The 17,430-nt window shown below is 31.3% G+C and overlaps 2 protein-coding genes across 2 annotated transcripts; both read right to left on the reverse strand.

The window, feature by feature from the left end:
- Window positions 1-2,459: 2,459 nt before the first annotated feature.
- LOC139500809 (TAR DNA-binding protein 43-like) lies at window positions 2,460-14,357 on the reverse strand. The gene is made up of 4 exons (XM_071289676.1): window positions 13,965-14,357; window positions 11,611-11,807; window positions 9,645-9,785; window positions 2,460-7,970 (listed from the first exon to the last, which is right to left on the reverse strand). The coding sequence occupies exons 1-4, from the start codon at window positions 14,200-14,202 to the stop codon at window positions 7,200-7,202; spliced, it is 1,347 nt and encodes a 448-aa protein (XP_071145777.1). The 5' UTR covers window positions 14,203-14,357; the 3' UTR covers window positions 2,460-7,199.
- Window positions 14,358-16,191: 1,834 nt separating this feature from the next.
- On the reverse strand, window positions 16,192-16,599 carry LOC139500369 (uncharacterized). The gene has a single exon (XM_071289112.1). The coding sequence runs from the start codon at window positions 16,597-16,599 to the stop codon at window positions 16,192-16,194; it is 408 nt and encodes a 135-aa protein (XP_071145213.1).
- Window positions 16,600-17,430: the final 831 nt, after the last annotated feature.

Consider the following 17,430-nt stretch of genomic DNA (forward strand, 5'->3'; position numbering starts at 1 on the left):
AACCTGTCATCCTTCATGGACACACTAGTCTACCACTGAACTATACTGTCTTTGTTTGCTAAATTATTGACATACAAGCAGTAAAGTCAATTTAAGTCTTTAACTGGGTCTAAAACAAACACCACATACTCCTCCTCTAGAGCAGGCAAATTCAACATAATTGAAACTTGGCGCATGTACTGAAATCTGTATAAAAGGATGACTGTCTCAGCATCACCATCGATTGTACAAATCAGGCATGTAAAAAGCATAGAAACCTTACAAAGTGTAAGGAATTTTACCAAGATCTGTCAGAAGGCATAGTAAATATTAAATAAGACAAACAGATAGCACAAGCTTCATTTATTTTGTTGTTTAAATTAACATAGCTGCTTTCTGACAACACACTTCACACAGATGTAAATAAAAACAAATGTATCATTTAACATGGTGGTCAAATTCTACCCAATCATACACTGGACAGGGTTTTTTTCTGTGATAAAAAATTTAATTCAAATTTAAATTCATGTACAAACTACAAATATTTCAAATGCTATCTTTCCCCCTTTGTTAATTTTTTTTTTGAAAAAAAACAACACTAACAAAAATTTCTTTTCTTCTTCTCTTTTTACATTAAATATGTAAATAAAAAAATTATATCCTTGTTTTCAAAATTCCAATAGGGAACATACCAGGTTGTTCCGTTATGTTTAATTATGTAAAAAAATTATAATGAACCTAAAAAAGGTAAACAGTCAAACAACTACACATCAAATTAGCCAAATGCGTCTCTTTTTTTTACATTTTTTTACTTGACATTGGAAATTGACAGTTATCGTTTAAACAGCTGCTGAATATCAGTTTGATCATGATTTGATCATTTCAAATACCAAATATAGTTACATGATTAATTTATTAAGCCAAATACATCTGAAAATTCTTACCTGAATACAATTTGAAAATTTATAATAAAGTTTCTTTTGCAAATATATAGGTCAAATATCAACATTATTTTCCATCTTAATTTCATGATGACTGTATTTTAAGGGAAAAAATTAATATAATCACTTTTTTTCAAAAACACACTGTTGGTAACTGTAATATTTTGTAAGATAACATAAAATATCTGTTTTATTTAAGAGGAGAAAATATAAAAAATAAATCAATGATAAAAATGTTCAGTATTCAGGGCAAAACCAGAGATTTTTTTCCAGATTTAAACCCTTCACATGTACCTTTTAAAAAGTTAATAATAACAAACTCATTCAAAACAAACAAAACCATACTATTTATAGCATTGTTAACAAGTAGTCACATACATAAAAATTCACACTTCTTTATGTCCATCCAGCAGCTATGTTTTTATCTATAAAAACCATTTTAATTATGTAAAAAACAAAGAAGACGTACAATTATAAATAATCTGAATCTATGATACATAAAGTTAACAATTCATTCACTCCGTTAAAAGCATACACACAAATAACAACAATTTAACAATTTCTCCGTTCATTATTCTTAAGTTAAGTTTAACAATTTCAAATATTTTAAAAATCTAATGTTCTTCAATTTTTTTATTTTATTTTCAGTTCTGTTGCATATCTTCATAAAGAATTAATGACTTGTAAACTTTCTGCATTCAAATTCATATATTTTCCAAATTTCACTTCGACCAAAATATTTTGGGATTGATCAAATATACATATTCCCTTTATCAAAACACTTATCTATGTTTTTTTGCATTTAAGTATGCTGAATTACATGTTAATGTGGCTGTTTCTTCTCAACATGTGAAAATTATGCTGATGTTCTTACAGAAAATGAGGTCATGGCAATATAATTGTAGTTCTTCGAATGACAGCCAAATACCAGAATTTTTTCTCATATGTTGGTTCCCCCCCTCTAATTTCCTCCTTGAACCTTAATGGAACCATTAAGAGTGTTATAATTGCAACATATTCATGTCCATCTTTTTTTAATGTGGACATTTTACACATACAGACACAGAAGTTTACAGTTTATAAAATAAGCCAGTGATAAATAGATGAGCAATGATGCATATCTAGGAAGATAAATAAAATTTAAGTTATTGTTTTTCAACTCATTGATTTCACATTTTAAGATTCATATTATAAACAGTTGGACCACTGGTTAGTTACTTTCAAAATTCAACACTCAGCAGATTTTAATAACAAACAATGTTGAATAAACCTGGAGTTAAAACTTAAACATTCTTTCTGAACTTTAGACTAAAGCCTGTTGCTTACATTTTTATGAATTTTATGAATCATGGTCTATTTTTAGCACAATATAAGACTAACCACATATATTCATTGAACAACATGTCAAATAAGTAATAGTTTTATCCCATTGTCATTTTTTTAACAATATACCATTAGAACTTTGCTCACTATGGAGTGCTGCACATAAACACATTTGTTATATATGAAGTGCTTGTGCTTTGTGCATGAAAAAAAAAATTTTGACAAGTTAACTAACACTTTTTATGGTCTAAATTTGTTTCGACTTGTCAAAATACTTCCACATAATGTAAAATTTCTGAAAGTTTTTTTCAATCACCTTTATAATAAATAAGTTTATTCCTCTGGAATCATTTTAAAAGATATTTTTAAATTAAGAAAGGCCACATACAGTATTTACATATTCTTTTACAAAATTCATTAGAACTCAGTTATTTATGAATATTCGAAAAAATGTAACAGTTCATTTATATCCCTTTACATTTAAAGCTCAAATTCACCTTTAAATCATTGCATGATGAAATTCTATTATTTCCTTATACCAACATTTAGCTTATACCTTTCCAGTTAATACATTTAATTTTAGATTCACTATGCAATCATTCTTATGAAAGCTTTAACAAATGTGCAGACACACTAAAAACAACAGCCCTATGTTTCCATATAAAATATACTTTCAATGACTTTTAATGACGGAGGTAAATTGCTCAATGATTTATATTACAATTCTCAGGTTTGTTTGTGTGATCATGATATTTAATGGTCACAACATATGAACAAAACATTCTTGAACACAGTCCCTGCTTTCATTCGGTATAAATAATCATCAGACATAACTGCCCATTCAATATGTGCATGTATTCCTGTTCATTTATTATGTTGGTTATCAATGTACACACTTTTATAAACCTTTTTACTTGTATCTATTTTCCCCTTGTATAAATTTATCTCAGACATTTTATCAACAATGCAAACCACACTTAAAACATAAGATTACATGTTTGATTGCAATTTTCTGGCCATTTTAGGTCTTTTGTTATGATATTCATTTAACTTGCTTACATATTTTTTTCCTATAAATTTCTTTTTCAAAGTTACAATTGCCTCTCACATAATATAATTTCCTACTATAAACATCACATTAGGAAAAAGGTTAAGAAAAGTACCTCAACCAAACTTTGTGTATATAGTTACCAACTCTATAAAATGTGCTTACCATAAATATGTATTTAAGTCTTTTTCAGTTTAAAAATCTTGAAAACTAAAAATGTTAACAGATTGAAATACAAGAAATATTATATAGATGTTTCTACCAATTAAATATCCTCCTTTGATAAATTACATTTATATATTATTGATCCTAACATACAAATCTCATAATTCAATTAATATTGAGAACTCACTTCACTTCTCCTCTTCTAAAATCATGCATTCTATTTAATAGTGCTATCAGTTTAAATATATAACATGTTGGATTTTAAACACTTTTTCATACCTAATTTAATATTAAGGCTACTTTTCAAATTCAAAGTCAATAGATACCGTCAATTAACATATACACACTATTAAAGTTGCTAATATTTTTTGATATTTTGCTTACTTATTTGATTTTGAATGTTTTGAAAAATTTAAATTTTTCTTTTTAACATATCACTGTTTAAAACATTTTATTCTTCAAGCAATTATTGATAAATTATAATTAGAATGTATAATTGAACAGGAGAGGTGAATTGTGTCAAAGAAGGGGAGATAAAAAAAAATCCATTATTTCTGCAAACTATCTTGTTTTTTAGAATTTCTAAAACTTAAAAAGAAACATATAAAGTTATTCCCACAATATCTTTTTTCGAGAAAATAATAAAAAGAATTTTTATACATAAAATGAGTATTTATTCACCAAAGAATTAATTTCCAGAATCTTTGTATTAAATAGGACACGTTAAAGATCTACCACTTAATTTAATACCAATATCATATCCTTTGAGCTAATTTATGTCATCTTAATAAGATTAACTTTAGATGAATAAAGGTTTTCTGGGGGGAATGACTAACTTTTCATAATATTGAGGTATGCATAATGTTAGTTGCTTTCTGTTTGAGTGGATATTTGAAAAAAACTTGGACATCATGCAACTTTATATTCCAAATTCAATTTATGCCTTTTATAAAAACATAGATCATCTATTTTACATGCAAAGTTTTCAAGGTAACATGTTGAGTTTTGTAGGCATTGTTCAATTTTGAAAAATATACAAATGTAATTCATTCAAACTTCTTAATCAAGGCTCTTCTATTCTAACTGATATCTAATCACTTTCTGTTACTCCATTTCTACACAAAAATACCTTACTACTAATAACATGTGATATAATGATAGAATGATAAATAATTAAAATGACTATTTAAGTCTGGTGGTTACATCTTTTTTAACAATTAAAACATCTATCACAATTCCATGAATTTGAAATTTTTACATAATGAACATGAACAAACATTCTATTCTAGATATATTCCTCAATAATTTTTTTTCTAATTGCAAACACCACATCTATATAGTTTTATTTTACAAATATTCAATAATACACATCTAAATAGTTTTATTCAACACCAAAAATATATATATATGTATAAGTTAGACAAAAATGGTACAGGGATATTCCAGGATTAATAGTATTGAGGATTCAACAGGCACTTCTTACGTAACAAAATATCTAAATAATTTAATAAAAAACTGAAGTGCATTTTTAAAGAATTTCCTTTCCTTATTTCTTAAGCAAACTATCATTATTTTAAAGTGACCTTACCACTAAATAAAATTTTCCTGAAATAAACCTCAGCCCTTTTACTAAAGTATGAATCTGACATGTCTGAAGTCAAATTTACAATTCTAATTTCAAAAGGAATAAAATCAAATAATCAGCAAAGAAATCGTAAAAAAATAAAAACATTATTTTTGCAAAGTGTATACCTTATTTTTCAAAGATGGAATTTTCTGTCCAATCTTTATTTCTTGCATTAAAGAAAAAGTCAAAACTTTAAATGACAGACTTCTAAAAAAAAATATTATGATTTAAAGGTATAATTTCAGCTTCTTTTGTATTGTTCCCTTCATTTTCTACATTTTCTCTGTGCTATTCATACATTCAGCTAATATTCTAGTTAACTTACCGATTTATTCTAAAAACATACAATTGTTTTAAATTTAACTGCAAACTAAAAATAAATTTAATGTTTAATGAATTTTGGGCAAAAAAAATTTAACATTGTACATGTAGTTACATTTGTGGATGCATATATATATCCATATATCTGTTATTTCCCTCATGAAAAAAACCATGTAGTTCTAAACACATTTGTAAATCTTAAAATGCTGTATATTACATAATTGCATTAGTTATTTGTTTTCCCAATAAGCAATGAAATCATATAAACTCAATAAAATCACCACCTAGGCATACCAGATGTTTATTTTTGAATAAATTTAATGCTGACCAAACTGTATGAAACAATGTTCAGTTATGAAAGTTATATATAAATAAGTATGTTTATTCAGTGTAAGCTTACAAAAACAAAAATAAAACAAATAAATCCACTTTCAAACAATCAGACAGCAAACCAATCAATACTTGTTAATATATACCTCTGAATATAAATCACCTAAATGTCTCATGTATATCATTCTGACATGGATGTATTTAATCGACATCTGTGAGTTCATTATTATTCTTTGGAAACCAATTTTCGTGGGTTTTGTCAGTACAGGTGCACCACAAATTCAAATGTTCTACAAATGGCATACTTTCCGAGGGATTGTACACAGACCTCGGCAAAAACCACGAAATTAAAGATCCGTGGACATTGACGTTTTCCTTTATCCACAAAAATTGGTAACCACGAAATTAAATGAATTTACAGTACATAATACTTCAATGATTTTACTAACAGCAACATAATATTCCCTGTAGCCTAAATCAATATTTGTGTCCCCGGGGTAAAAATAAGATGGTCTTCTTTTTTTGCATAAATTTAAAAATCCTTTAATTTAAAGTCTTGATCAGTTGGTTAACAGTCAAAATGTCTATCAATTCAATATGCTTTTTATTACCTATATCTGCTATTTGTTATCTCGTATACACAAACATGGTACATACAATGTATGTCATCTCTAACATTAATTACATGTATTCTACCTTCTTGAATTTTTTTTAACAAAAAAAAACATTTTTTACAGACACTTTATGAAATTACTACATCATAGCAAGATTTCAATAGTCATGAATACAGAGAAGAGCAGAAAAATCATTATTACAGAAGATCCTTGTATTAATGAATACTACTTCCCAGACATTTAGATGACTTATTTTCAAAGGGGGATAACTCAATTTACAATAAACAATGATTAAAAAGCACTATTTTTGTGAAAAGCAGAAGTCATACTGTCGTGACTTAAAATCAGACAAAAATCATCCAGTACCTTGATCCAGGGCTAACAATCGTACTTAAAAAATATACATAATTCATAATAAAATCCTTGTATCCAACATACTAACCACATATAAATTGACAAACATTTACCCTACCATTTATTTTTATGACAAATTTTATTTTTTCACTAGTTAATGAACTGTACACATGTTTCTATTTATACTTGATTATCAGAATATATAAGTTTTGAATTTTTCAAGTCTAGATGTTTTATCCTAACAACAACTGACTGTCTTGAATCTTTCAGTTATTTTTTTCTCTAAAATCAAACATTACAGAATTGATGGCACCGTTACTTAAACCATAGAGGCAAAGAAAAAGATAAGAAAAATAAGAAATGATATAAGGGATGATTTGGTCAGTTTTGGCAGTGTTCTTCAGCAGGGTTAATGTATTTGTCAATAGATTTTGGTTATCTAAATTAACTTTCATGATAAAAATTTTCTCAATCACACCACATATCTGTACATACAATCAGTTCCATGCGCCTCCTGGCTTACTTTGGGGTGTGCCCCACCCTCCCACACCTGGACTGCTGCCTGGTTCACTCCCCTGAGAGCTGCCCCAACCAAGAAAGCTGTTTGCACTAACAGGAACACCGGTTGCTGCTGTACCTTGACTGTTACTTCCTATACTCCCAAAGCTCTGTACACTGGTCTGACTGGAAGAATCACCACCACCTGGTTGTGTTGTGCCGATTGGTGTTCCTCCCACAGCAGGCGTGGCACCAGTTTGACTGACAAGTCCTACCGGTCCCCATCCACCTTGCCCACTCAACATGGCCTGGGCAGCTGCTAGCATTGCAGGGTTCAATTGGAAAGCTCCTAAACTGAGGTTACTTAGTCCTAGATTGTTTGGTATATTCCCTGCAGGTATGGGACTAGGCTGAGTGGCAATAGCCTGGGTTGCTCCCCGTCCTCCTTGACTCCAGTGATTTGGGTTGTATCCATGGCTGTAAGCTGGCTGGTTGATTACTTTCTTGTCATTTTGACGATCATAGTTCTTCGGTGCAGCGCTACTTATGTGTACACTTGCCCCTTTTATGATGTGATCTTCTCCACAAAGGCTTTGTGAGACTTCAGGGTCAGCAAATGTTACAAAGGCAAATGCTCTGAATGGCTTAGGTATAAATACGTCAACTACTTCTCCATATTTAGAAAAATAGTGACGTAAATCTTCGGCTGTCATATCGTCTGTACATCTTCCCACAAAAACCTTTCTGTTCATCATTTGTTGGGCATTTTCCTGCAATTACATAAAAAAATGTTAAAAGTTTGCTGTCATATTCAGTTTATTGTTTCATCTATATTTCAATCAACTTCTTATACATACAGGAGAAAGATCATTAATATTGTAGCCCCAAAAATAGTAAAGTGTGTTATAAATTGCCTGTTCCCAAAAATTAGGGCTTTTCTTTTTCTTCAATAGTTTTCATCATGATGTTCTTAGAACTGTTGTTTTAAATGTAAAACTTTCATTAGCGTTTGTACATACATAGAAGGTTTATGGTTGTATGTCATCAGCAAATTTGCAAACACACATGTTAAAACAAGTCATAGCTGGGTTTTTTTTTATCATCATCCATGGTCACAAAAACACTTTATATAAATAGTGCAAATTAGACTTCTTACTTTAGAAATAAAACACAACAACTTTCACAAAGTGAACAGCAAACAGACAAATCAAATCAAAATAGTATCATAACAACAACAGTTTGCCCTAAATGAACCCTTAACAAAATCATCTACATTTTAAATACCAATATTTAAAAAAAAAAATATTACCTCCCCTTCCCAGAAGATTTGTTGCATTTAGTGTCATTATAAATAGATTTAAAATCACTAGCTTGAAAACAACGTTTTTCATTAAAGTGTAGCTATCTCAGTTCAGCAACTGTCATATGCATGTAAAAGATGAATCCTGTGTTATTTTCATGCTACTAGTGTTGGCCATTCTTTCTTAATAATATCATGACTATTAATTTATCTAATCAGGCTAATATGAATGCATTTTATTATCAGAGTACTCTGCAATAAACTATTTTTCACAAAACCTATCAGGAATCAGATTCTCTAATTGTTTTGGTTCTACATTGTACCTTGGACTTTAAAATTCTTACAAAAAGTGCTCAAAATTTGCTGTCTTCCGAATAGTATTTGCAGATGAAATAAGTCAGATAACTTTTCGCAAGAAGACTTCTGATGTGCAATGTAAGCACAGTCCTTTAATTTTTCAAATTTCAAATGAAAATCTACATTGAATAAATTTTATATGATAGTAGCATTTTTTTCTTACATGTTGTTAAAGGGAGATAATAAAGATTTTCCAAATTAATACAAAGTAGGAAATTTCTTGACGCAATCAAGTTTTTCCTTTTTTTTTTTATATGAACACTACAAGTAAACAAATAAAGTTCTAAATGCTTTATTGATACATTATTTATGTTGAATTCTTAGTTTGGATTTTGTTACAGATGGTTACTTAGATATAGTTATCAAGTTATCAAACAAAACCAACTGAAATAGACGTGACCAATTTCAATAGAATTAATATTTGTTGATTAAATATATCTTGATTAAAACACCAGTATTTAGATATACATTTCCACATATTTAACTCACAGCATGCCATTATTAAACTTTATCATTCCTAGAAATAAGCACAGAACCATCACACCAGTGTAAGTGCATGTATGTGTTACCTTGGAGTTTGGTATTCTAACATCACACCAGTGTCAGTGCATGTATGTGTTACCTTACAGTTTGGTATTCTAACATCACACCAGTGTCAGTGCATGTATGTGTTACCTTAGAGTTTGGTATTCTACATGTAACATCACACCAGTGTCAGTGCATGTATGTGTTACCTTAGAGTTTGGTATTCTAACATCACACCAGTGTCAGTGCATGTATGTGTTACCTTAGAGTTTGGTATTCTAACATCACACCATCTTCCATCAATCATGTGCCTCTGTGTCATACATTTAACTTGGGATTCATAGTCGCCAAACCGAATGAAACCAAAACCTTTAGATAGTCCACTTTTAGGATCTTTCTTCACCTGAATTGAAAATAAAATATAGATAGATTAATACAATGAATTGTAAAATATATAATGAATTTTGATTTCTGTTTTAGGGGGAAGCTTACACATTATTTGCATCTGTTATGTTCCACATACACATAAATGTCTAAATATTTTGGAAATTTAAGTACCGTTATACAGTGTAAGTTTTTTGCTGTCTGCCGCCTGAAGAGGAATATATGACAGATTTCTAATGCTTTAAAAACACAGAAAGATCAAGAGTTATCTCCCTTGTTACAATAACTCTATTATCTCCCTTGTTCAAAGAAGCTTTATCATTGTGGAAATGAACTCAACTGCATCAAACTTTTTGACATAACCAAAAAGATGTTTTACTAGACAAGTCAATAATGGTATTCATGTGTACATACTATGATACATGTACTACAAAACTTAACTTTCACGGAATAACTTGTTCATGCTTTTTAATGTTTTGATATCATAAACACAAGTATAATCTCTCATTATGCTCATACCGGTAATAATATAATTAAATAATAAAATCTATACAGAACATGTTATTTATCAAATATAGTAAAGTTTGTCCTACTAGCATGTAAATATACAAGGAACGGAACGAAAAACAAAGCTCTCCAAGCGTTTCTGTTGTTTTATACAATGTAGCTAGTGTACAATTTTTAATATTTTCAGACAATAAACATACATGTACATGACATACAATGTATATATCTGTATATTATTTTATCCTGAATTAAGGTAGCACAATACAAAGATTTTTTTACTTCCAATCACTAACCTTTGAAATGCTGTAACTTTCTTATGAATGCATAGAAAATAATAAAAGAGGTATACATAGATAGATAAAAGATTAATCTTTTAAATGAATGCAATATTTTTATTATGCAATCATTATGTCATCAATTATTATGTAATTAGTGGCAAAATCTGGGTAAGTTCACTTGAATGAATTTAGCTCTATCATCTCTTTAACTATACAGAAAATTTTAACGAAATCTTAATCAACACATCATGGGCTTCAAAAGGGTGTCTCAGATTGTCTCTATGGTATTCCATTCTCTCATAAATCTCTAATTAGTGTAAACATCCTAACCACATAAATGAAGATAATGTTTAAGTAGGTGTAAAATTTGTTCTATACATTCTATCTGAAATCTGAGACACCCTTTTGTAGATAATGGCCATAGGAACAACATATAATAAAATCAACCCTCTAGGGATACCTATGCAGAAGCTAATTTCATTTGAAAGTGGAAATTTGGTGAAAAATATTTAAGACACAGTTAACATTATAATTGGTTACATAATTGTTGCATGATACTAACATTGCATTAATTTGAAAGAGTAATCTGTTAGCTATCCAAAACTACCACTTTTATAAATTTTCAAGCATTATTAAGAAAGTTACAGCATTTTGAAACTTGGGAGTTGGAGTTATAAAATCTTTGTATTGTGCTACCTTAAACTTTTACACTTGATTATTTTAGAAGATCTACAAATGTATACATTTGTTAGTATGCAAAGTGAAACCTGCAGATTGGTTTAATTTGTAATTTCATATTTGCGACATGTACATGTACAAATATAAGGATTAAATGCTTGAGATCAGCTGTGTTTGTTCTCGATGCTGTCATCAATTGGTCCTTTAATTTACGATTCATTTAACAAAAAATGTTCTCCATCACATCATTCATTCACTTGCTAGACACAAAAAGCTGCAATCATACATGTAATATACATTAAGATAATTGTTTATAATTGACAGGAAAACCTAACTAGTATTCTGTTCTGAATATAAGTTTTAAACACTTAATGTACAAACCTGGACCATTAACAGTTCCCCAAAATTTGAAAAATATTTTCTCAGGTCTTCTTCTGTACTTTTCCATGGTAATCCTAGGACAATAAGGTCACTGCATCTCTTTTTGTCATACATTTTCTTCCTGTTAATGACAGCATTGTCTGCATTGATTGGTTCCTGGTCCACAGCTGTTGCATGAGGTTTCTTTTTGTTTTCAGCTGAAAATACATGAAAATATTTACTTGCAATTTTACCTTGAAACATTACCCCTACAGATATCTATGAAAAGTGTTGCAGTTACTATTTGCATACATTGTACATAGAGCATAATAATCCCGGCCATGTCACAGAGAATTGACATGGCAGAAAAATACAGTAACCTCTGAGTCTCTGCATTGATCTCAGTCATGTCAAACACTTCAAAGTTCAATCTTTTTAAAACTTTATATCGGTTTAGTTGGCCTGTAGTCAGAGATCATTTTTAAAGACCCAAATGCAACTTAACAAGCCTAGGCTGCTGGGCCAGTGGTTAGGTGTAAAGACTGTGGAGACATCTTAGTTTTTCAGGAAAATGCAAAATTTGAACAGTGATTAGATTTTTACAAATAACAAGACTTTTGTATAATAATAAAATGAGGATCAATGCTTTTATCACCTTACACATGTTAAAATATGACAAAACTATAAGCTACATTGTTTTTGTAACATATTCGAAACATATACACTGAAATGTTGTTTATATAAATCATGTTAATATACATGTGTATCATATTCTTTAAATCTTTTTCTACTATAATCATATCTCTAATTATCTGGTAATAACATGTACATGTATATATGTACTTCGAGATTCCGCCAGTGTAGACGCACCCCTTGAATGACTACAAGGGTACAGCGGATCCATGTACACTCCCTAAGGATTAATGGAGATGTGTCCTTTTAGATTACATTATTAACCCACCACCAGAACAATCTCCACCCCAACACCACCCAAGGGAGCTTGTAGGTCACCTAAAAGTCTGTTATTATGGTGGAGGAAGCTGAAGTATTTGGAGAGAACCACAGGGCTTCTCTGCAGCAACAGACAACCTGAAGAGATTTCAGAAGATTGATCTCCAGGTCAAGCTGGGAACAACTTTGACCTACCGAGGCCCCCCCCCCCCAAGTATCCAATCTAGTTTAAACTCCGGTCTGGAATGGATACCAGAGATGTGTGTGGGAGGGTAAAAATCACCCTACTAATGTACTGAAAATTCAACATCTCGAACCCACAAAACAGTATTAAAATTTATTATACATTTGTTATGTACATTGTACATGTAGTATATAATAATAATTATAAAATATAATCTATAATAACTAGTGGCAGTCAACATGGTCAAGACACATTTCTGATATAATAATCTGCAGTCTAATGGGGGTCTCATTGGGGGGTTCCGATCCCGGATCCCGCTTACTGTTTTGTCAGATTCCCGTATCCCGCTTACACTATGTACATAAGCAATTCTCATTTTTTTGTCATTTCCCGTGTCCCGCAAGACCTAATTTCCCGTTTTCACGCCACAATTATTTGACTTTCACGTGTCACGCTTACAAAAAATCGGCAATCCCGGGTCACGCTTAGACCCCAATGAGACCCACTCTAATATCCACCTTCATACCTGAATATAAATTATTAAAATATAAATGTATACATGGTATGCACCAGTGACCTTGTGTGTATTGAAAGCAACTTTTGCAGTGTTTAAATAATGATGAATAAACTGTCAAGAAATTATGATGTAAAAGTGTACACTTCTAAGAAGCAGCTACATGTACATGTTAACACTAAATATCTGCCTTTAACCTAAATTAAATACAGATATTTCAACATTTACATGAGTGTGTAACTTTTTACTTCTTAAATTACTTTTTTAAGTGTCTTCAATATGTTCATGATGTTATGTTGTCATGTTATGATTTTAAAGCTTAACTAAAATAAGGGATTCTGGAGTCACCTTTATACTAAGTTAGCTCAGGAAGTATTCATATCAAAATATTGAATAAATAAATAGACCAGAAACAAAAATCCCACAGAGATATAGACTGAAATATTTAAAAGCAAAACGTCAACAATACGGTTATCTCCCTTAGCTGTCAAACACAAAGTTTTCAACGACCTTCAATATTTTATTAAAAGTAGCATATAAATTGATACTGTAGCCAAAAATACCTATGCAGTTATGTACAATAATGATTACTGCATCATACTGCATACTTAACTAATCAAAATTCTGTGAAAAATTCGAAAAATTAAATGATTTTGTCGAAGCGTCTGCTTGATGTTCGGAGGCCAACTGGGTTCCAGTTTGTAAACAATATTTGAAAACACTTACATTTAGGAAACACGGCAACATAAATCCGGTTTGCCCATTCCGTATCAGGTGGATATAATCTCCCGTCTGAAAGTCTTATGCCTCGCATAGCACCGGTATCGGGATTTCTGTATTTTAAACCACAGGCACCAGGAAACTGAGCTGACAGGGTAGACAGCAAGAGAGTTCCGTCGTCTTCGCTCGGGACTTCCATAGGCTCTTCGCCCTCCTCCTCTGCGACTTGAATATACTGACTCATTTCCCTTATAAATTAGACACACTTTCGGAGCATTGAGAATCAAAAATGTCTCTAATTTTGGGGTAACCCACTGTGGTCCCGAACTGAAGGTGCGCGGCGTACCAAGATGGCGTCTTCTGTTGACAATTTAAGCGATACTAGCGCCATCTTTTAGTGACCTAAAAAATTTAATTTTCATTTTAGAGTTGTCGTTCTTTTATCTTCAATCGGTTGTCGCTGGAATCTTTTAGAAATTTTTCTATAGTTCTATCTAAAGATTCCTTCTCAATCTGTGACTTTCAGATCTTTTAATGAATACTTGATTAGTGCAGATGTTGACAATTTGTGGTTAACATTTTTAATAACATAAAAGATATTGACAGTAATGCTTTGTTCTTGCAAATCAGTGAATAGGGGGAGGGTATGGCATAAACATGCGCATATCCAATACAAATTCTTTTGGTTTGCGTCCTGTTTTAATTTCTTATTGGACAGTCGATTTTAATTTTTCTTGCATATAAGTCTTTTCATTGAGATATAAGTTATTTGCTATTTAATTAGTACTTAATTGATTTTACAGAGTTTAAATGTAAAACCTCATTGAACTCTTTATGATACTAGATTACATTAGGGTACTCAAATTGCACCTTATTTTGACATTTTTGCACCTACATTTTTTTATTTAAAGTCCACAAAAAAGTTTCCAATCTGATTTTTTATTATTATTATTATTTGGTAGACATATCCTTATTTACTTTATATTACACCAGTCACCATTTTAATAACATGTTTAAATTTTGAATCTATATATATATATATATATACAACTCGTCTAAACATCAACCCAACAATGTTAGATCTGTAAATTTGCTTTCGCAAATTTTTGGTTCTTCCCTCGCCGGGATTCGAACCCATGCTACTGTGATATCGTGACACCAAATCGCCTGCACTGCAGCCGTCCCGCTAGACCACACGACCACCTGGGCTCTCAAAAAAAAGAGCTTTCGGTGGGCATGTGTTACCTTTCCACGTCAGTTTTAATCTAGCGGCGTACTACAGTACATGATATATATATATCAGTCTAAAGATTTGCACAACCGTACTGATATAAGATGTTATAATACGAAAATGTTGTTATTAAATCGTGCTGACAAATATTTCGGCTCAACAAATGGCCTTCTTCAAGTGTCACAAGTTTTAACAATACTGATACATAATGTATAAGGTGTAAAAATAATATATATATATGATCTGGGAACAGTATATCTATATGTTCCTGATATGATATATTGAACTCGAGATATTGAATCGTAGCAAAACTAGTTTGAATCGACCTACAACATAAGCGATCAATGATTCTGTGACGAAGATCTAGAGTACCTAAATTGCATCCATGCTTAAATTCACACCAATTAAAATCGAATAAAAGATGTTTTGTCATTTTTCTTCATATATTTAGAACAATTTGACATTAGTCCAGGCTTAATATTTATTTTTCTGGAAATAGATGCTTGGAAAATATTGTATTTGCTCATTCTTAAAAGATGACTTTGTGAACATCGCATTTTCCAGTAAATGCTTCATCTGTTGATACTGTAGTGTACATATATACTGTGAACATTTTGTGTATATTTACATATACATGTATGTAAAAATGTATGTACCTATGGTTAAAGACGTGTACATGCATAATGTCAAATCATAAAAAATACAAACTGTTTCTCTCAAAGAAAACTTGTTATGAAAACATTGAAACTCTGGCTAGAAATATGTGTTATGAGATGCACTTGCTGCGCACAAAAAGGATTAAAAAAAACTTGATCACAAGTACAGTATAAGTAAATTTTTTAAAATAAAATAGTTCCTTACTTATAGTATATCATCTTAATATTTTATGACTTCTGCTTCTGCTTCTGCTTCTGTCAGATAATGGCCACATTTAACGAACTGATTATACTGCCATGGTTTGGTGCGCATATTAGACCACCCCTCCCCCAAAAATTTTGAAATTTAATTCAGCTTTGTCATCGAGGCTTTAAAGGCCTCGACTGACGGAGCTGATACGACCCCAGGGGGAAGAGCGTTCCAATCCCGGATGGTTCTTCGGAAGAATGAGTGTTTCCTATAATCACATGATGCTGCTGGTACTTGGAAGGATTTGTCATGCATGTTTCGTGATAGTCTTTTCAGTGGTATTAGACGACCTTCCTTTGATATGGCCACTTTGTTGTTTTCTATTTTGAATAGCATTGTGAGTCTCGCTTCTTTCCTTCTTTGTTCAAGTGATGTCCATTTGAGATGTTGTAGCATCAGATTAACGCTGGAGTGGTTATGATGTTTGTTGGATACGTAGCGAGCTGCTCTTCTTTGTACCATCTCAAGTCTGTCAGTCTCTGTCTTGAGATATATGGATCCCATACCGGACTGGCATATTCTACAATTGGACGTACCAATGTTTTATATGCATTCTCCTTCACTGTAGTTGATCCTATATTTAAATTTCTTTTTAGGAAACCAATTGTTCGCGCCTCCGTTGAAATTCTGCAAACACCCCATAGAGCAAATTACATGGATGATTAATTTTGACCATTTGGTATATGGCCATGTTCTTAGCGACACGTACATGAAGGTTATACATTAATTTCTTGAATGAAATCAAATCTTTAGCTACTAATGACTGCCGTAGGGGGTCGACCGGAATTTTTAGCGAGGATTTCTTGGCATGATTTGCCTTGTTTCAAATGTTATTCACATGTTCATTCCATCTGAGATCGGATGTAAACATGGTAAATGTGCAGCCTAGGTATTTTGCACTACTGACTGACTCAATAATTTGACCATGTAGGCTGTATGAAGTTGCAATTGTGTTGTTTTTCCTGCTGATGGTAAGTACATTGCATTTGTCAGGGTGGAATGACATTTTCCATTTTGATTCCCATGTTCCAAGTTTGTCCAGATCTAGCTGTAAATCATGTGCATCTTTGTCTGATGATATCGTGAGGTATGCTATTGTGTTTTCTGCAAATAGTCGGACTGTAGATTTAATTCCATCTGCCATGTCGTTAATGTAGACCAGGAATAATGAAGGCCCAAGTACTGAGCCTTGGGGTACTCCTGACTCTACATCAATACGAGATGAACTTTCTCCATCCACAACTACTGTCTACTTGGGTTCTATTAGACAGGAAACTAGTGATCCACTTATTTACATTTCCTCGGATACCATAGTGTTCCAGCTAATGCATCAGG

This window comes from Mytilus edulis, chromosome 13 (assembly GCF_963676685.1).
Source record: "Mytilus edulis chromosome 13, xbMytEdul2.2, whole genome shotgun sequence".
Classification (NCBI taxonomy): Eukaryota; Metazoa; Mollusca; class Bivalvia; order Mytilida; family Mytilidae; genus Mytilus; species Mytilus edulis.